At 43.5% G+C, this 21,935-nt stretch overlaps 1 protein-coding gene across 2 annotated transcripts in view; it reads left to right on the top strand.

The window, feature by feature from the left end:
• ARHGAP26 (Rho GTPase activating protein 26) overlaps nucleotides 1-21,935 on the top strand; it is a 590,718-nt gene that overhangs the window by 125,094 nt on the left and 443,689 nt on the right. For both annotated transcript variants that reach the window (XM_069764052.1, XM_069764053.1), the window contains exons 3-5: nucleotides 65-126; nucleotides 2,319-2,390; nucleotides 6,586-6,687. In XM_069764052.1, coding sequence (XP_069620153.1) covers nucleotides 65-126; nucleotides 2,319-2,390; nucleotides 6,586-6,687 — 236 coding nt within the window. The remainder of the gene's footprint in view (nucleotides 1-64; nucleotides 127-2,318; nucleotides 2,391-6,585; nucleotides 6,688-21,935) is intronic.

Raw genomic sequence — 21,935 nt, forward strand, 5'->3', positions numbered from 1 at the left:
CAGGAAGCTCCGGGTACTACTGCTGTCTGTTGTATTGTTCTGATTTCCTCCCTTCACTTTTCAGCCAGGTCTCTGCAGGAATTTGCTGCTGTATTGGGAAATCTTGAAGATGAGCGGATGCGGATGGTAAGTTGTCCAAGTGACACTAGTCATTGTTGAGGAGGATACACATAATACACACTTTTCAGCTGGTGTTCATCCGTCCCGGCCGAGATGTGTAGGATGAATAACTAATTGCTTGTTTTTTTGTTACATTGGAGAAAAATGGGTTCACATTTGGGTAACTGATGGAAAAGGGAGGCATTAGAGCGCAGAGAAGGTTGTCAGCTAGAGAACTTTGTGCTGCAGGAATCCACACATTGTTTTTCAGTGAAATAAGGCATATTTTTATTATTTGCTCAGTTGTCCCCTCAGCATGATTTTGTTGAAGGTCCGCTCAAGCTTAGCCGTAGAATGCTGCTTACACAATAGGGGTTGTCTACAGCGGAAAAATACCCACAGACTGATTTACAGTATTTAGTAGCCTGTGGCCCTTAAAAGGGTTGTACAGGATTAGCAAAACAAGGCTGCTTTTTTTTGCTCTGCTGTACTGTCAGCCCTGATCTCACTGTAGAGCTGTATGTGATTATGGTGTCATTCTTTACATGTCTCACACTGTTAACGCCACCTTTTATTTAAAGTAAGTTCTGAAAGCGGAGCTTAGCAGGGTTGATCCTACTGACAGGTTCGCTTTCAGGGTTCAGGCCCACTAAACAAGGTTTTTAGTAAAAGCTGATTGTAGGACCCTAATGCATCTTATTTTTTACTAGATGGTGGCCCGATTCTAACGTATAGGGTATTCTAGAATACGTAGGTAGTGTATAGCACAGGCTACGCACTATATTGCACAGTGACGTAGTATATAACACAACCGACGTAGTATATAACACAGCGTACATAGTATATAGCAGAGCTACGTAGTATATAACATAGCCACGTAGTGTATTGCACAGGTATGACTCGCAGGACCTGTGATGACGTCGCGGTCACATGACCGTGACATCATGGCAGGTCCTCGCATAGCCTCCTTGGCATTGGAACCTGCCGCTTGCGCTGTGCCGCTTGCACTGCCGAGCACAGCGCACGACCTCGGAAGGTGAGAATAACTTTTTTTTTTTATTATTGTTATTATTTGTAACATTAGATCTTTTTACTATTGATGCTGCATATGCAGCATCAATAGTAAAAAGTTGGTCACACAGGGTTAATAGCTGCTTTAACGGACCGCGGGCATTAATCCTGTGTGAGCGCTCAGTGCTGACTGCAGGGCAGTAAAGCAGCGGCCATTTTGCTGCCAGACTATGGCCGTCGCTGATTGGTCGTGGCAATGGTCGTGGGCGTTTTGCCACGACCAATCAGCGACTTGGATTTCCATGACAGACAGAGGCCGCGACCAATGAATATCCACGACAGACAGACAGAAGGACAGAAAGACGGAAGTGACCCTTAGGCAATTATATAGTAGATCACGTTTACATTTTCAATGAAGTCTTATATTTATAACGTGTAAACCCCATGACACAAACAATGAGTAAATACCCTACAGTAAATGGCAGTAGTATATGAAAATAATATAGGATGCATCGTTAACATATATTTTTGCTAAAAAAACACAAACCTTAAATGCCGTGCCACCATCATGGTGACCCTATTCAGGACTGTCCTAACTTGTAGTATTAAAACTTTACCATGTGCCTAATGATGTCTGTGTGAATAAGGGCTGAGTAGGACTGAGGTCCAAACTAATGGACACCCAGCAGTGGGGAGCTTTTTAAAATAATGTCCAGCTCAAAAAGTGGAGATCACACCCCTATCTACACAGGGTGCAGAGAATGAAACCGAAACCAAAAACAAATGAACTGGGATATAAGTTGGTGTACATGCAGCATTTAGGTGCATGTTCACACTGGCTACTAAAAAGACAAAAAAACTTGACACAAAATGAGCAAATTCCCTGCAGTAAATAAATAGCAATAGTGCATAAAAGTAACAATAACAACATATGGTACTTTGTTAACATATTTTTGATTAAAAAAAAAAAGAAAAAGTAAAAGCTATCCCACCACGTCACGGTGACCCTATTCGGGATGGTCCTAACCTCTAGTATTAAAACCATACCATGTGTCTAATGACATGTGTGAATAAGGCCAGAGAAAGACTGAGGCCCTGGCCAATATGTGACCGAAAGTATGCTCTTATATTGGACTTTTGAAGTTTTGCATTCTGGTATTTTTTTGAAGGTAAAAAGGCTCATAACATTGTTCTATGTATATTTACAGATTGAAAATGCTGGAGAAGTTCTCATTACTCCTCTTGAAAAATTTAGAAAGGAGCAGATTGGTGCAGCAAAGGTAATTTCTTAAAAAAGCTCAGTGAAGCTTTTCATATCCAGTTCTTCATTCCAGTTAGTAGCGTGGTCATGTGCGCTTCTCTCTTGACTATATGATTTCTTGTAGCAGTGGATTGCATGTTTCATGCTACTTGTGTTGTCTGCTTGGCTCAACTTCTTTTTTGTCTAACATAACATATTTTCTTATTGTGACGCTTTTCCTTGACGGTAAATGAAATGTGCTCTATATTGCTTCTTCATTAAACTCACGATAATTGTTGCTGCTGTGAACCATACTTATATAGTTATAGTCCTCTGCAGTATGTTCTAGCACTTTTCCATACAGGTTTTTGACCCTTTAAGGATGCAGCTTACTTAGATTTTCAGGATACAGCATTTTTTTTCCCTGTATTTTTTTTTCCCACGCAGATAGATTGACAGAGGGAGTCTAACCACTTAGATGTCATTGTTGTTATTGACCATTCGTTAAGCAGGATCTGACTGCTTGATTTTAAAATGTGGCAGTAATGGCGCTGTAATACAGATTACATTGATACATTTGGTGAAGAAATCCGCTTTGTTGCTGTTTAATCACCATTTGATGTTTTCTGCTAATTGGATTTTGGTGCACAGGGGCCGGACTGTACATGGGGTCTTCTCCTCCTGCCGCCTCTGTTTGAAGAGAAGATTTCAGACAGAGGAGGCAGGTTACTAAAAAGGCAGTGATCCATTATAAAAAGACAAGAGTCAGAGGGGCTTGAGAATCACAAACGAAGAGGAAAAGACCCCCTGTAATGGTCTGGCCCCTGAGCACCAAAATCTAATTAGCATAAAACTTCCAATAGTGTTGTAGGACCTACAGTTATGTCATATGCCAGCTCCCTGATCTTTATACAGGCTTAGGAACTGAACCCTGATGTTTTCCGGCAGATGATGGTTGTGTGATTCAGCCATCATCCAACTCGCACAGCTGCGGGTGGAGCCGCTGTTTAAATGCCGCTTTCAATTTCTGACAGCAGCATTTACAGCATGCCAGCAGGAGGGTGTGCCATCTGCGTTCCTGTCCAGGATGCCAATGGATTGTAATAACAGCCGGGGGTCTGATGAAGATCCCAGTGTCTGTCATGACAGTATGAACCAGCTTCGGGCTGATGTTCATAGGAGATCGTGATTTTTACTTTATACGATCGTGCTGTGGTATTACTGTATGTAGCACAAGCGATTGCATGATCGCAGGTTCAAATCCCCTATGGGGACTACCAGATATGATGGAGAAAAAAAAAAAAAAGTTCAAATTGCCCCCCCCCCCCTTGTTTTTCCCCATTAAAAATAAAAATAAACTTGTGGCATCGTTATGCCTGTAAGACTTCAATCTAGCAAAATATAGATTTAGTTAACCAAACTGGTAAACATTATAATGAGAAAAAGAATCTAAATGCCAGAATTATTTTTTTTTTTGCCTCTGCAACACTGCCGAAAAATGGAAAAATGCAATAAGAGACAATCAAAATTTGCCTCAACATGCTATAGATGGAAAAAGGGCACCTAAAATAAGCCCTCACACAGCTCTGTCAACCAAAAACTGAAAATGTTGCAGGAGTTGGAAATGGCGACAAGCAAAAAAAATTTTTTTTTTTACACGTGTGAATTTTTTAAACCAGTTAAATCACATAAACTATGCAAGTTTGGTATGTGTATAATCATACTGACCTGGTCATTTTTACTGAACAGTGAACATGGTAAATAAGAAAAACTAAAAAAAATTGTGGAATTACACTTCTTTTTTTATTACAATTTCACTGCACTTGGAATTTTTTTCTGCTTTCCAGCTCATCACATGGTGACGTGAATGGTGTTAATAAAAAGTACAACCAGTACCGCAAAAAACACAAGCCCTAAGGCTATGTGCACACTTTGCGGATTCTCTGTGGATCCGCAGCGTTTTTTGAGGTGCAGAAACGCTGCAGATCCGTAATTGATTTACAGTACAATGTAAATCAATGAGAGAAAAAAATGCTGTGCACACGTTGCGGAAAATCTGCTGCGGAAACGCTGCGGTTTAAAAGAAGTAGCATGTATAAAGAAGTCTAGCACTCAACATAAGCATCGATAGGTTTGATTTATTTGTAGCACTTGAAACGTTTCAGTCCGTAAGGACTTTCATCAGTCACGTGCTGATCGTAGCAAATATGGCAAAGTTCATGCTGGAGAAAAAATACACGGAACGTGCAGGAGAGCCGCCACGCCTTAGGGCATTAATAGTAATATTTGGTATGTAGAGCAAAGGACCCAGTCTCCAGACACGGTATCCACCGCTAGTCTGTACCATGTCTGGAGGCTGGGTCCTTCGCTCTACATACCGGCTTTATCAGCCTGTGGGTGCTCAATTATTAAATGTGGTCACCGCCCCACCACCGCATGAACTTTGCCATATTTGCTACGATCAGCACGTGACTGATCAAAATCCTTACGGACTGAAACGTTTCAAGTGCTACAAATAAATCAAACCTATCTATGCTTAAGTTGAGTGCTAGACTTCTTTATACTTGATTTGACTGTTTGGGAACCTAGTCTAAGCACCACGTTGTAGCTGTGCACACTGTGTTTTCACTCACATAAAAGAAGTAGCATGTCACTTCTTTTTTGCGGATCTGCAGCGTTTTTGTACCCATTCCATTATAGAAATTCGCAGGGGTAAAAAACGCAGCAAAAAAGCACAAAAAACGCTGCGGATCCGCACAAAAAACACGACAAATCCGCAGGTGTGTTTTCTGCCAGAGGCAGAATCCGCATCAGAAATTCCTAAGCCTAATCCGCGACGTGTGCACATAGCTTTTTTTAATTTTTCTGTTGACAAAGCAATATAAGGCTATCACTCCTGGAAGATGTTGGAAAAAAAAAAAAACCCTGAAAATGATCCATTACATTCGGGAAGGGGTTGAGGATAATCGTGTACATGATCTATTTGTTATGTAAATTGACTCACCGCAAGAAAATAGAAAACGGTCTCTTTCATATGACTTTCCAGACAGGTTCTCCTGAGCTTGGTCTGGTTGTTAAACTTTGGAGAAATAATTTGACCACATCTGTTACCATCAGCCTTTCATTACTGCAATTTATACCTGTTACTGCCAGTGTACGTGCGTCATATTCAGATCTGCATATGATTAACCTGCACAAGAAAGTTGAATTAAATTCCTTTTTAAAAACTTGCATTTGTTTCTTTTAGAGCACAGTATGTGAAATCTCTGGTCAAAGTCCAGCTTGGCACTTTTCTCTTGGGGCTGGGTCTTTCACCCCTTCTTCCTAGACACGGCCAATCACGGCTTAAGTGTCTGAGACTACTAGACTGCGGGATCATCTGCTGAGCTGTGATTGGCCATGTCTGGGATGAGTGAAAGCACATGGACCCAGAGAAGACTGTGAAGACATACCCAGTTAAACTATGAGTAGAGACTTCACATACTGCTCCAAAAGCAACAAATGTGAATATCTCTGTAATCGACTGACATACAGTATCTCAAAACGGAAAACAGTGGCAGAATCAGGAAAGCTTAATAATTTTTACAAGATATTTACCTACATTTTTTGAACAGTGTCCTCTTTAAAGAAACACTCCCACGGATATTTTGCGGTGGGACTGTATTTCTCATGTACAGCACCATCGAATCAATGGTGCTATATAAATAAATAATAATATACTCGCCTACTGCTGCTTTCTTGAGATCCAACAGCGTTCTGCTCCTTCTTAGTGATGTCACCGCAATTCAGACTTACCGGCTCACTTTGTTGCATGTAAGCCTGTCGACGCTGTAAGAGTCACTCCCGGGTCAGGCACCGCGCAGCGTGACCAGCAGAGTCCTCAAAGTGGTGACTTCCTGGAAAAGAAGAGCAGTACGGCAGGTAGGTGAGTATATTAACATACTCGCACTACCCTACATGCACGTATACTCACTTTAATAGAAAAATATTCCTAGGAGTGCTTTACGATGACAGTAACAAGGTGTACCTAAGTGTTTCTCATAAGCTTGTTTACCATTACAAAAGGATCGCCTGGAGCCTGGAACAAGTGAGTGCTTGTGTTTGGCTGTAATGATTTTCCTCTCTGTTCTCTACCCTAATCTCATACTTTATAAACGGCACCAGATTAGAACATCGTAGCTTTTAGATTAGCTTTGTCAGCAATTCTATAATTTTGCATCCAATTTCATTCACAGGAGGTGAAAAAGAAATATGACAAGGAGACCGAGAAATACTGCAGTGTCCTGGAGAAACACATGAACCTGTCTTCTAGGAAGAAAGAGGTTCACCTGCATGAGGTGGGTAGAGAGTTGACCTGCTATGGTGACGGTATACCCTTTAGGCCAGATTCACACATCTGACATTGTACATCCTGGTGTGTACTTAGAATGACTTGGATCTCCTGACCCAAATTCCACATGGTTATATATGCCAATGAGGCTGCTGGCTCGGGGTCAGGAGACCTGATGCCATTCCATACATTGCAGCATGCACTTGGAGCATAAATGTTGGCTGTAAGAAGCCAGCCTTAAAGAGAATTTGTCACCATTTGTCAAAAAGCTGAAGAGATCGATAGTTTTCTGTGAAATCCACTATGTACAATATGACTTGGATTTTATTTAGTGATTCTGGGCTTAGCTGTTAATGGTGCAGTTCTAATCCGTGATAGAAGTCCATCTCTGTGCAGTTGTGTACCGGGAAGGTTGTCGGCCTCTGATAACGGACCATCCACTTGGCTACTGAGCCCAGAATGAGCAGGGGTTGTAATGAATAAAAGACAAGTCATACATGTACCTGACTGCTCCACCCCACCGATCACAAGATTTTCTGAGCGTGTTATTGGAAAAAGAAGGCTTATTTATCAGCCACTGTATGCGGTGAAGCCTCTGCACTCCGTGTGGTACCGCTTCTGTTTTTCTTAATGTACACTTACACTTTGGTCGCCTAGACTATATTTGTTTTAAATTGTATTATTAAAATGTGGAGGAAAAAGGTCAGACATCCGTGTGTGAGCTCTTACTTTCACAGAATGGTTTAGGTTTTCTTCACACCTTTATTTATTTTTTTGAGTCTTCGGAAGTTGTCGTTTTCTAGAGAAGATAAATGGCAATATGCAGGTTTGTTTTTAAATTAAAATCATGGACTCCATAGCAGAAACCCAGCTGATACCAATATTGGCAGCAAGGGTGGTTGGGTACGGTTTTTGCCCGTCATGTGAACGATCAGTTTTCTGCACAAAATTGGTTTGATGGAGCAGAGAAATGGAATTTGTAACTTTAGTGTGAACCCGGCCTTACTGGTATCTTAGTGGCAGACCCTTTATAAACTAGGTGCCTCCTCATGCCTTTGCCTATAGGACATTTGTGTATTGGTGCCTATCTAACACACACTAAGATACAGAAACTACTGTAGCTACCATTACAGGGGTGGCAGCTGGGCAGATTCCTTGGGCTGCCGGGCCCATTTTGCCAGCTGGCACTTTAATTCCGCCCGGGCCTGCAAGTACACGCATGCAGCACTGGCAACCAATGATTACATCTTGATGCTAGCGCTGTTCTTTGTAGGTGGCATTGGAACCATCTGCTGCCGTCTTGATGATGAAGGAAGCCGTGTCTCCTATGTAATGAATACAGCAGTCTGTGTCTCCATTGTGATGTATGTATATGGTGTATATACGTCACATAGGAGACACGGGGACTGGTCTATTCATGTGTGTCCTATGTGACGTATATACACCAGTCCTAGTGTACCTGTTTGACCAAATATATCAGGATAATTTTTAAGGTAATTTTGTACAGTCCCCGAAGGATGGTATAAATATCCCAAAGGCCCTTTTCAGATAAGAGGTTCCCCACGCCTGTACTATTACATAAAGAAGAATTGTCCACAATCCTACACTATTCTTTTCAAAGATTCCTACTTTTAAAGGAGTATTTTGCTCTTGTAAATAGAAGTCAGTCCTGATTTATGTAGCATGATCCCATCTCATTTGTTATTTCTATGGCTTTGGTATATTGCATTTGATGTATTAGTTTGTTCCAAATGTCATTACATTGATTTATGTAGGACACTGGCTGCAATGCTTGAAAACCAGCTCGAATGATCCCAAACCGTATTCGTGTCAGCGATGGCAGCTGTGGTTGTTCTCACTATGGATCCAATGTTGGCGTGCAAGTACCAAGCTCTATCCCCCTCTAGTGGACTTTGCTATGGGCGCAGGAAGCGTTCACATGTCCATACGCATTGGTAGCATCGTTACACTGTGATCGGACATGCAGAAAAAGAAATTCCAGCTTTACCTAAGAATCGTGATCGCCACTACAGTGCTTGCATTTCACTTCTTCATCCATAGGTGTCATTTTATCAACAGAAGTGAAAACTTACTTGTTCCTATCTGTCATTTCATCCATACCAGAATGAAATCCTAGTCATGGTGTCTTCATTCCATACAACAAACAGAAACTACTAACCAGTCTAATATGTCAGATATAATACTCTCTGTACCTTTTCTTTAAGAGTAGGGCGGATTCTCTTCATCATTCTAATAGATGCTGGAACAACTATTCCCTCAATTTAGTGCTATTAACGGTCCAACATTTTGCCTACTCCATACTGATCTCTCTATTACATCTGTATGGGATATGACCGAGCAGAGAGACAGAAACCAACCTCCACTTCCTAAAATCTGACTCTTGGTCTCTGCATCTAGTGATCATTAATTCACACTTAACTAGGAATTGTGTATATACATCACATAGGAGACACATAAATAGACCAGTCCGTGTGTCTCCTATGTGACGTATAGACACTTGAAAACAGGCAGTGGACATCGAGTTATATTGAAGGGAGACACCTGCCGTTGGTTGGCATGTTGGAGCGTTTTTTATTTTCGTTAAAAATAAAGAAGTTTTGTTAGTCAATGCTTTGGCCATCAGATGAGTGTAAGCTTATTGAAATGTCGGTAATCATTTAGGTCTGAGTAGGATGAATGATTCTCATCTACTATATAATTGTCTAAGGGTAACTTCCATCTGTCTGTCTGTCTGTCATGGATATTCATTTGTCGCGGCCTCTCTCTGTCATGGAAATCCAAGTCCCTGATTGGTCGTGACAAAACGCCCACGACCATTGCCACGACCAATCAGCGATTGCCATGGTCTGGCAGCGAAATGGCCGCTGCTTTACTGCCCTGCAGTCAGCGCTGAGCGCTCACACAGGGATAATGCCACCGTTAAAGGACCGCGGTGTAACGCACTCCGTTAATGCAGCTATTAACCCTGTGTGACCAACTTTTTACTATTGATGCAGCATCAATGGTAAAAAGATCTAACGTTACAAATAATAATAATAAAAAAGGTTATTCTCACCCTCTGACGTCGCGTGCTGTCCTCGGCAGTGCAAGCGGCAGGTTCCGGTGCCAATGATGCTATGCGAGAAGGACCTGCCATGACGTCACAGTCATGTGACCGCGACGTCATCACAGGTCCTGCGCTCATACCAACCCTGGGACCGGAAGCTGCTGCGTGCACCGCACGCAGGCCCCCAGGACTTCAAGGGGCCTTTGGAAGATGAGTATATGTTTATTTTTTATTTTAAGTCTTTTTTAACCACGCATATAGTGCCCTCATTGCTATATACTACATGGGCTGTTGTCGGTTCTGTTACATACTACGTGGCTGTGCAATATACTACGTAGCTATGCAATATACAACTTGCCTCTACAATATACTACGTGGCTATGTTATATACTACGTGGCTATGTTATACAGTCATGGCCAAAAGTTTTGAGAATGACACCAAAATTATATTTTCACATGATCTGCTGCCCTCTGGTTTTTATTAGTGTTTGTCTGATGTTTATATCACATACAGAAATATCATTGCAATCATATTATGAGTACCAATAGGTTATATTGGCAGTTAGAATGAGTTAATGCAGCATGTCAATATTTGCAGTGTTGACCCTTCTTCTTCAAGACCTCTGCAATTCTCCCTGGCATGCTCTCAATCAACTTCTGGACCAAATCCTGACTGATAGCAGTCCATTCTTGCATAATCAATGCTTGCATTTTGCCAGAATTTGTTGGTTTTTGTTTGTCCACCCATCTCTTGATGATTGACTACAAGTTCTCAATGGGATTAAGATCTGGGGAGTTTCCAGGCCATGGACCCCAAATCTCTGTTTTGTTCCATGAGCCATTTCGTTATCACCTTTGCTTTATGGCAAGGTGCTCCATCATGCTGGAAAAGGCATTGTTGGGCGCCAAACTGCTCTTGGACGGTTGGGAGAAGTTGCTCTTGGAGGACATTCTGGTACCGTTCTTTATTCATGGCTGTGTTTTTAGGCAAGACTGTGAGTGAGCCGATTCCCTTGGCTGAGAAGCAACCCCACACATGAATGGTTTCAGGATGCTTTACAGTTGGCATGAGACAAGACTGGTGGTAGCGCTCACCTCTTCTTCTCCGAATAAGCTGTTTTCCAGATGTCCCAAACAATTGAAAAGGGGATTCATTAGAGAAAATGACTTTGCCCCAGTCCTCAGCAGTCCACTCCCTGTACCTTTTGCAGAATATCAGTCGGTCCCTGATGTTTTTTCTGGAGGGAAGTGGCTTCTTTGCTGCCCTCCTTGAAACCAGGCCTTGCTCAAAGAGTCTCCGCCTCACAGTGCGTGCAGAAGCACTCACACCAGCCTGCTGCCATTCCTGAGCAAGCTCGGCACTGCTGGTAGTCCGATCCCACAGCTGAAACAGTTTTAAGATACGGTCCTGGCACTTGCTGGTCTTTCTTGGGCGCCTGGAGTCTTTTTGACAACAATGGAAGCGCTCTCCTTGAAGTTCTTGATGATGCGATAGATTGTTGACTGAGGTGCAATCTTTGTAGCTGCGAGACTCTTCCCTGTTAGGCCATTTTTGTGCAGTGCAATGATGGCTGCATGTGTTTCTTTAGAGATAACCAACTGAAGAGAAACAATGATACCAAGCACCAGCCTCCTCTTAAAGTGTCGAGTGATGCCAGCCCTGTCCTCATCAACACCCACACCTGTGTTAATGGATCAATCACTAAAACGATGTTAGCTGCTCCTTTTAAGGCAGGACTGCAATGATGTTGAAATGTGTTTTGGGGGTTAAAGTTAATTTTATTGGCAAATATTGACTTTGCAAGTACAGTAATTGCTGTTAAGCTGATCACGCTGACATTCAGGAATATATGCAAATTGCCATTAGAAAAAATGAAGCAGTAGACTTTGGAAAAATTAATATTTGTGTCATTCTCAATTTTTGTCCATGACTGTACACTACGTGGCTATGTTATATACTACGTGGCTCTGCTATTTACTACGTCGATGACCAATATACTACATAGCTGTGCAATACACTACGTAGCTGTGCCATACACTACGTGACTGTGTTATATACTACGTGGCAGTGCAATCTACTACGTGGGCTGTGCAATATACTACATGGGATGTGCTATAAACTACGTGGGCTGTGCAATATACTACATGGCTCTACAATATACTACGTGGCTATGCTATATACTATGTGGGTCTGCTATATTCTACGTGGCTGACCAATATACTACATACTGTACCTGTGCAATACACTACGTGGCTATGTTATATACTACGTAGCTCTGTTATACACTACGTAGCTATGTTATATACGTCGATTGTGTTACATACTACGTCACTGGGCAATATAGTACGTAGCCTGTGCTGTATACTACCTACATATTCAAGAATACCCGATACGTTAGAATCGGGCCACCATCTAGTGACTTATATTTATATAGATTTTCTGATTGTGTACAATCCCTACAATGCGCTCCAGTAATTGAATAATTGGGTATATTGACATAGACATGTTGAAGGGGTACTCTCAAGATTGGAAGTTCCCCTCTATCCATGAGAGATGGAATAACTTCCTGATCTTTGGGGATCAAACGCGCACACATATGTGTATGATAAAGAGACACATTCAGACTGCGCACACATGTGTATGATATAGAGATGCATTCAGACTGCGCACACACGTGTATGATGTAGAGACACATTCAGACTGCGCACACACATGTGTATGATGTAGAGACACATTCAGACTGCGCGCACACAGATGTGTATGATGTAGAGACGCATTCAGACTGCGCACACGTGTATGATGTAGAGACACATTCAGACTGCGCACACACGTGTATGATGTAGACACATTCAGACTGCACACACACGTGTATGATATAGAGACACATTCAGACTGCGCACACATGTGTATGACATATAGACACATTCAGACTGCACACACGTGTGTATGATATCGAGACACAATCAGACTGCGCACACACGTGTATGATGTAGAGACACATTCAGACTGCGCACACACGTGTATGATGTAGAGACACATTCAGACTGCGCACACATGTTTATGACATATAGACACATTCAGACTGCACACATGTGTATGATATAGGGCAGGGTCCTCGCCCCTCTGTATCAGTCCGTCATTGTTAGTTTGTTTACTGTATGTGATATTTGTAACTTGTATGTAACCCCTTCTCATGTACAGCACCATGGAATCAATGGTGCTATATAAATAAATAATAATAATAATAATAATATAGAGACACAATCAGACTGCGCACATGTGTAGGATATAGACACAATCAGACTGCGCACACATGTGTATGATATAGAAACCTTCAGACTGCGCACACATGTATGATATAGAGACACATTCAGACTGCACACACGTGTGTATGATATAGAGACACATTCAGACTGCGCACACACGTGTATTATATAGAGACAAATTCAGACTGCGCACACATGTGTATGATATAGAGACATATTCAGACTGCGCACACATGTGTATGATATAGAGACATTCAGACTGCGCACACACGTGTATTATATAGAGACACATTCAGACTGCGCACACATGTGTATGATATAGAGACATATTCAGACTGCGCACACATGTGTATGATATAGAGACACATTCAGACTGTGCACACATGTGTATGATATAGAGACACAATCAGACTGCGTACGTATGAGTGGCTGATAAGTGTGAGTTAATGATAGTTTCCGCTGGGAATGTTACCGCCTCACCCATAGAGCGCTGAAGATCTAATCCCCTATAATGTTGTTGGCAGAGATCCCGCCTTCTCCATTACTGGTGTACATTGCCACACACAGCTACTCATTGTCTCGCTCCTATGAACATATTACACGATCTGTTGGGATTTAAAGGGAACCTGTCAGCAGATTCGTGCTGTACTAGCCACAAATGCATCACTTATTACAATGACATGCCTAATCCTAAAAAAAACTGCTGCATTTTAGAAACCACCTAGTTTACAAAGAGCCCTCCACCGTGACAAGTGGCCACTGGTGCGCTCTGCCCTAATTCCTTTACCCAGTTCTGCTTGATTGACATGTCAGTAACTCTCTGTAATGAGGGAGTCTGGTGTTTTACACTGATATGATCCCTTTAGCAAAAACCTGGCGGCAGGATTCCCTTTACTCATGTGAGAGCAGTATATTGTAGAGGTGGAGACCCTGATTCCAGTCATGTATCATTACTGACGTTTTGAGGAAATCGCTGTTTTACTTGCTGCCGATGAAAGCTACCTTCATCACTGATTGGCAGCTTTCTGTGTACACTGTGCATAGGCAGAAAGCTGTCAGTCAGGGGTGTGGTGAGGTTATACAGAGCTCATGACTATGGAGGGCTACTTGACAGCAGTTTTATTCAGTCGCCATGACAGCACAACGAGAGAGGGGATCCGCCCTTCAGGGACAGGAAACCTACAGACATAAAAAGGGCGGTACCTCTCTCCCACGTCAGTTGGTTTCCTGTCCCTGACAGTGGAACCTCTTCAGACAGGCCCTGAGAAGAGGGTCGAAGCTATGAAGATATCCCCACTCCTGGCAGGCCGATGCAGGTAGCGGGGGTCCCCTACCTCGGCCTGATCAGGAGGCAGGAAGCACCACACGGCAGGGGGACTGTTAGTGTAGGTGGCGGCAGGAGGAAGCAGCCTCGAGCATATAGGCTGGCTTCTATGGTGTCCTGGATAAGGTACCTGGGGTGTGTGTGCTGGGTTCCTGGGAGCCAGTCGGTGCCTTGCGGGGGTGCGGCGTCGGTCCAGTGAGTGCCCGCTGCCGTCCTGGTCCGCGTGTCAGCTGTGCTCCGCTGCCGCGTCCGGAAGGGGCGTGTCCGGATGACGCGGCGAGCGGCGCGGCCGGGCATGCGCAGTGGCGCCGTTCGCTGGCTAATGGCGGCGCCCAGCTGCGGGGACGATCAGGGCTTCGGGGGAGGGCGGCGCAGTACGCATAGTGGCCCCATCAATCGAATGACACCTGGGACTCCCTGCCTACCCCCATCCGGGGCGGTACCTTGGGGGCATTATTTAAGGCTGCAAGCTGGGATGGCTCATGTTCCTTGCTCATTTCATTATGGAGTCGCCAGAAGGAACTATTGACAGCCAGCAGCAGCAGCAGTCAGAAAAGCCTCGAAGAAGCTCCCAGCGTCGGTCTAGTGGCAGTAGCCGCACTGGTGGAGCTAAGGAGGCTCGAGTTTCTATACCGAAGTCCTCAAGCCGTAAAGAATTGCCGGCTACGAAGGACCCCCCATCTACGTTACCACTCATTACTGGCGGGGTAAGTGATCTTCGTGAAAGTTCACTTAGTGATGGTTGTGTTCCCCTTGTTCTTTTCCTCTCTCCTTACTAGGGGAGAAAAAGTTCGTCTAAAGCTAAACATAGACAGTGTGCTGAATGTGCAGAGCCGCTTCCGGATGGGCATTTGAAAAAGTTATGCAAATCTTGTATTCAACGCCTGCTAGAGGAGGAGGCTCCTGATCTAACCTCTACACTAAGAGAGATGGTTAGGCAGGAAATAAAAAATTCTGTGAGATCCAGGCCTCGGGAAACGAAGGTTAAAAAATCTTCCCCGTTATCTGACGTGGATTCAGACTCGGGTGAGCTGAGCTCAGGGTCCCTCCCGTCTACTTCTTCCTCTGAAGATCAACAGTCCAGTCAAGCCTGCTTGTCCCTGGATAGGGTTAACCATCTAGTTAAAGCGGTTAACAGCACAATGGGGATAGAGGATACCCAGTCGGAACATTCCATTCAGGATGTTATGTTCAAAGGTATTGAGCGGAAGTCACGAAGAGCCTTTCCAGTGGTTGATAAAATCAAATTACTAATCTCAAAGGAATGGAAGAAACCAGAGAGGAAGGGTTCTCTTCCGCCAGCTTTTAAAAGAAGATATCCTTTTGAAGAGGAGGCTTCATCCTCATGGGATAAAGTTCCGAAACTGGATGTGGCAGTCGCCAAGGCATGCAAAAAAACATCTCTCCCCTTTGACGACTTGGGGAACTTGAAGGATCCATTAGATAGGAAAGCTGATACCTTCCTTAAAGGGGCTTGGGAGACTTCAGCGGGGTCCTTGAGACCAGCTATAGCAGCCACCTGTACAGCCCGGTCCCTGATGGTATGGTTAGGTCACCTTGAAGACCAGCTCAAGGATAAAGTCCCTAGGGCAGAAATACTATCCTCTATGCCTATAATCCAGGATGCAGCAGCTTTCCTTTCGGATGCATCGGCAGACTCGGTCAGGTTGGCCGCCAGGTCCTCGGCGTTATCTAACGCAGCCCGAAGAGCGCTATGGATAAACTGTTGGCCAGGGGACTTACAGGCCAGAACAAAGTTATGTGGCATTCCCTGTGAAGGAGCTCACTTATTCGGACCGGTCCTAGATGAGCTGTTGGAAAAAGCAGGAGATAATAAAAAACGCTTTCCCTTCCTAGGAAGACCCTTCTACAGACGAGATTATAATAGAGGATGGTCCAACCGCAGAAGGCCATATAGAGAATCTAACAGAGAATCTACCAGATATGACAGCAGCAGAAGGAGGGGTAAAGGATTTATGTTTAATCCCTCACGAGATGTTAAAAAACCGCAATGACTGGCGGACCAGGTGGGGGGTAGGCTTTCGGCCTTCTACCCAGCCTGGGTACGGATTACAAACAATCCATGGATTCTAAGCATTGTGGGGAAAGGCCTAACCTTTGACTTCCACCATACTCCTCGGGACAAATTTATGTTGACACCTGTTCGTTCCTCCTCTACAGAACAGTTGGCGCTGGAGTCTGAGGTCCGGGAACTCCAACAGAAGAAAGTTCTAGTCAAAGTCCCTACGGGCGAGGAAGGTAGGGGGTTTTATTCCCTTCTGTTCCTGATCAAAAAACCTGATGGTTCATATCGCACCATTATCAATTTGAAAGGCCTGAACAATTTTTTGTTGATACCCTCCTTCAAAATGGAGTCGGTCAAGACAGCAATAAAATTACTCTTTAACCATTGTTTTATGGTTGTCTTAGATCTCAAAGACGCCTATTACCATGTTCCAATACATGTAGATCATCAGAGGTTTCTTAGGGTGGCGGTTTCACTAGCTGGCACGGTCGAACATTTTCAATATCAGGCACTTCCTTTCGGAGTCGCAATTGCACCTCGGGTGTTCACAAAAATCATGGTGGAGGTTATGGCGCACTTGCATGAACAGGATATATTAGTAGTCCCATACCTGGATGACTTACTAATTGTGGGTCATTCAGAGTCACATTGCAAAGACCAACTACAGAAGGTCATGAGTGCGTTACACGAGTTGGGCTGGATAATCAATGTCAAAAAATCGCGTCTTCAGCCCCTAAAAGTACAGGAGTTCCTGGGATATGTTATAGACTCTAGTCAGCAGGAATGTTGCCTGCCGGACGCAAAGGTTGCTAAGGTTAAGCAGTTGGTCACCAGAGCAATAAATAATCCCTTAGTATCGGTCAGAAGTGCGATGTCGATCTTGGGTTCTCTTACATCCTGTATCCCGGCGGTTCTCTGGGCACAGTTCCACACAAGGACTCTACAATGGGACGTATTACACAATTCTCGTCGTCTAAGAGCTCACCTCGACAGTAAATTTACACTTTCTGCGGAGTCTATACATTCTCTTGGTTGGTGGACTCACACTTCGAATCTACGCAGGGGGGTCCCTTGGATAAATCATGTGTCTAGGGTATTGACTACGGACGCTAGCCCCAAGGGGTGGGGGGCTCACTTAGGAGAGGATTGGGTTCAGGGGCTATGGCCTCAGTCTGAACAGGACTCTTCCTCCAACTTGAAAGAGCTGTTGGCGGTAAAACATGCATTAAATAAATTCCTTGTACCCCTACAGGGTCGACACGTCAGGCTGTTATCAGACAATCGGGTAACTGTGGCCTACATTAATCGTCAAGGTGGCACGCGATCCAATTCATTGATGGAGGTCGCAAATCATATCTTTCAGGTGGCCGAGGTACACCTTCTCTCCCTGACGGCGCTTCATATAAAAGGAAGTATCAATACCAAAGCCGACTATCTAAGCCGCAACGTACTCAGACAAGGAGAGTGGTCGCTAAATCCAGCCGTCTTCAATCAAATCATTCAGTTATGGGGTTGTCCAGAGATAGACCTTTTTGCCAGCAGGGAAAACAAAAAATTACACCAATTTTGCTCCCTAAATCCAAAAGACAACCCATACGCTGTGGACGCTCTGCTGATATCTTGGCGCTTCAGGCTCGCATATGCTTTTCCCCCTCTAAATCTAATTCCTCTAGTTCTAAGGAAGATTCGGGAGGACAGGGCCCAGGTAATCTTGATAGCTCCATTTTGGCCCAAGAGGGCTTGGTTTCCTTGGCTGAGGAAGATGTCTGTCTGCCAACCATGGATCCTGCCAGAGCTACCAGATCTGCTCTCCCAAGGGCCAATCCTCCATCCTCAAGTAGCCAACTTACACCTAGCGGCATGGAACTTGAGAGGTCCTTACTGAGGGGAAAAGGATTCTCTCAGAATCTGGTGAATACACTCCTTAAAAGTAGGAAACCCTCTACAACGAGCATTTATGTTAGAGTGTGGAGAAAATTTCTATCATATTCAGGGGCTCAAATTGACCAAAAACCATGTATAAACCAGATTCTCGAATTTTTACAAAAAGGCCTAGAGATGGGCTTGGCCACAAGTACTCTTAGAGTTCAGGTGTCAGCGCTGGGGGCATTATATAACCTTAACTTAGCCAGTAATCACTGGATTTCTAGGTTTTTTAAAGCAGTCACTAGATCTAGACCGATTATTAGACAAAGGTTAGTCCCATGGGACCTAAATCTGGTACTCTCTGCCCTAACGCAAGCCCCATTCGAACCCATTGATTCCATCCCTGTAAAAATCCTTTCAGTTAAAACAGCCCTGTTGGTTGCACTCACATCGGCTAGAAGGGTTAGTGATCTGCAGGCACTTTCCAGACATCCACCATACATACAGGTCAGAGAGGATAGGGTAATATTGAAACCCGATCCCCTATATCTTCCCAAAGTGGCGTCAAAATTCCACAGAGTACAGGAGGTAGTCTTACCCTCATTTTGCTCTAATCCTGCTAACGATAAAGAACGTAGTTTTCATTCCTTAGATGTAAGAAGATGCCTCCTTAAATATATTGCAGTAACAGATGCCTGGAAAAAGGATAACTCCCTGTTTGTAGCCTATCAAGGGGTGAGGAAGGGTCTTAGAGTATCTAAAAACACTCTAGCCAGATGGATTAGGGAGGCGATCTCTCTCGCTTATACCGCAGGTGGCAACGAAGTTCCAGATGGTATAAAGGCACACTCCACGCGAGCCGTAGCATCTTCCTGGGCGGAGAGGTCAGAAGTGTCGATCGAAGACATATGTAAGGCGGCCACATGGTCTTCCCCTTCTACCTTTCTTAAACACTACAGGTTAGATCTGGGTAGTTTCTCAGACCTTACGTTTGGGAGGAGAGTACTGGAAGCTATTATCCCCCCCTAAATCTTTCGTCTCTGAAAGTCTCTCGTTGTGCTGTCATGGCGACTGAATAAATACGTACGCTACTCACCTGGTAGCAGTGTTTTTTCAGGAGCCATGACAGCACCCTTAGATTCCCTACCCTATGTTTTGGATGAGTCAACACCCTGTTAGTTTTGGGTTAAAATTTATGTTCACTTGCATAATAAAATATATTTATGTATATACTGCATCTGTGTTATTAACCAAGGTGGTCCTCTCATGCTCTGGAAACAACTGACGTGGGAGAGAGGTACCGCCCTTTTTATGTCTGTAGGTTTCCTGTCCCTGAAGGGCGGATCCCCTCTCTCGTTGTGCTGTCATGGCTCCTGAAAAAACACTGCTACCAGGTGAGTAGCGTACGTATTTTTTTACTGATCTAATATCTTGATGATATAATAGTGATTTTTATCAAAACTGCGTCAATTATACCAGTGACAACTCGCTGGTATCAAGGTCTCTGTCTCTACATTATGCTGTTCTCCGATTAAGTGGCAGAAATCCCCGGAGGCAGCTTTCCTGTAAAAGGAACATGAACTGAGTTGAATTGAATGGTGTCATTCCTATGCTGGGTGTGTTGGTGGTTCCTTCGTTATCATATAATTGTGCTAATATTGTGAGTCAAAGATCAGTTGATCTGAACTCCTTAAATCCGGTCTCCACCCTCTGATAATTTTTCTGACTTGGACATATAATGCCTTGATCATCATCTGGAAAAAAACTGTTTAAAACTTCAGAATGAATCTATGGTTTAAAAAAAAAAAAAAAGCCTCATGGCGCCACATAATCGTGCAGACATGTCTGCTCCTTCCATTCCCGTCCTATTGGGATTAGTCTCACCTTTTGCGTTTTTTGTTAAGCTTGTGCTGACATCTAGTGGCGAAAAATGTGAATTTACGTTAGAGCCGGTTTATAGATTTGTATTTGGAGAACCTGAACAACCTTTATTATTAGTTTGGAGCAGAGAATAATTATAAAATTGGATCCTCTTTTGTATACACTGTTGAGCTCATATTTTAAAATCTGCAGTACAGTAAGTGTGCTAAGGAAAAGATGACCCTCTATATAGGACTCATGTCATCAAGATGTGAGTCAACGTAACAAGACCTTTCATTTTCTGAATCAACTTGGACAAGTTCTGTTTTTTTTAGGTCTTCGTGTAAGTATTTAGCGTGATGATGGATACATGCAGAATACGAATTCATCTGGTTCATTAATTAGAAATACAGTTGGAAGTGCCATGGTTGGGCTAATGAAAATACTAATTATTTGTGAGTGCTGTCTGGGAATGAGCCTTAGAAATCATCTATATACTCATGGATAATAGTAGATCCTGTTTTGAAAGGGTTCTCTTAAGTTTTAAAGAGGACTTGTCACATTCTTAAATAAGATTTGGTCAAATAACTTGTAGAAATCCCTGAGCTCCCCTGATTCTAACCCTTTTTTTCCATTTTGCTCAATGGCAAAGATATCCGTGTATTGAATCTATTATAAGATAATATATAAGGGGTATTGCTTTTGGAGCACAGGGGTATGCACTTTTACCCATCCCTCCCAGACAAAACTGAGATCCTCCCAATTGGTCTGCAGGCAGAGATTTCACATACTGCACTGCAGAAGAAACACATGTGCATATCTCTTTAATGGAGTAATGCAGCTGAAAATGTAAAAGCTCTGCAGAATCAGTGGAGCTTAGAGATTTTTATAAAGTATTTGACTAAAAATGTTTTTAGCAAGTGACAGGTCCTCTTTAAAGGGATATTTTTCAGCTTAAAAATGTTTCCTATCCATCAACAAATGGACAACATTGAGGGCTGTAGATGTAGTGGTTGGTCAAGGAAATGTAGTGTAGCAGACAAAAGAAACATGATTGCTTCCCTTCAGAATCTGAAGAACTGAGAGTGACCAATGGGATTCGGCTATGTGCATCTACTGTTTAGGGAAATCTGTCCAGAAGTGAACCGAATTCATGCAAGAATTGCAGCCAAAACCATACCGGACATGGAAATGTGGCCAAGTGACTCATGCATGCACAAAAACAAAGAGGTGTGCAGCAGGTGCTCTGGATTAACGATTCCAAGTGTGAAATATTTGGCTGAAACAGAAGGCAGTTTGTTCTCCAGTGCACTTGCAAGTGGTTAAATACTAAGTGTTTGCAGGCAACAGTGAGCAGAGTGGAGGTTCCCTGCAGGCTTGGGGCTACATTTCAGTAAAAGGAGTGGGGAATTCCGTTCTGATTAATGGTGTCCTCAATGCTGAGAAAAACGGGCAGATAATTATCCATCGTGTAATACCCTCAAGGAGGTGTCTGGTTAACATTTTTTCTGCAGCAGGACAATTACCCCAAACATACAGGCATTGTCATTAAAGGGAATCTGTCATCGGGTTTTTGCTACCTCATCTGAGAAGCAACATAACGTAGGAAAAGAGACCCTAAATCCAATGATGAATCACTTACTTTAACGGGTGCAGCAGTTGTGACACAATCGGAGTTGTTGGCTGTAGCATAAAGCAGAGCTCAGAAAGCTGCCTCTGCCCACACCAGGCTCTGTGCATTGTATATGGACAGCGAGCTGCTTATCACAGGAAGGGGGTGTGGTCACTTGTGCTGTAGTCTAGGCAATGATAGTCACCAGGTGATAAAACCTTCATTGTATGGAA

Source organism: Ranitomeya imitator, chromosome 4 (genome assembly GCF_032444005.1).
Source record: "Ranitomeya imitator isolate aRanImi1 chromosome 4, aRanImi1.pri, whole genome shotgun sequence".
NCBI classification, from domain to species: Eukaryota; Metazoa; Chordata; class Amphibia; order Anura; family Dendrobatidae; genus Ranitomeya; species Ranitomeya imitator.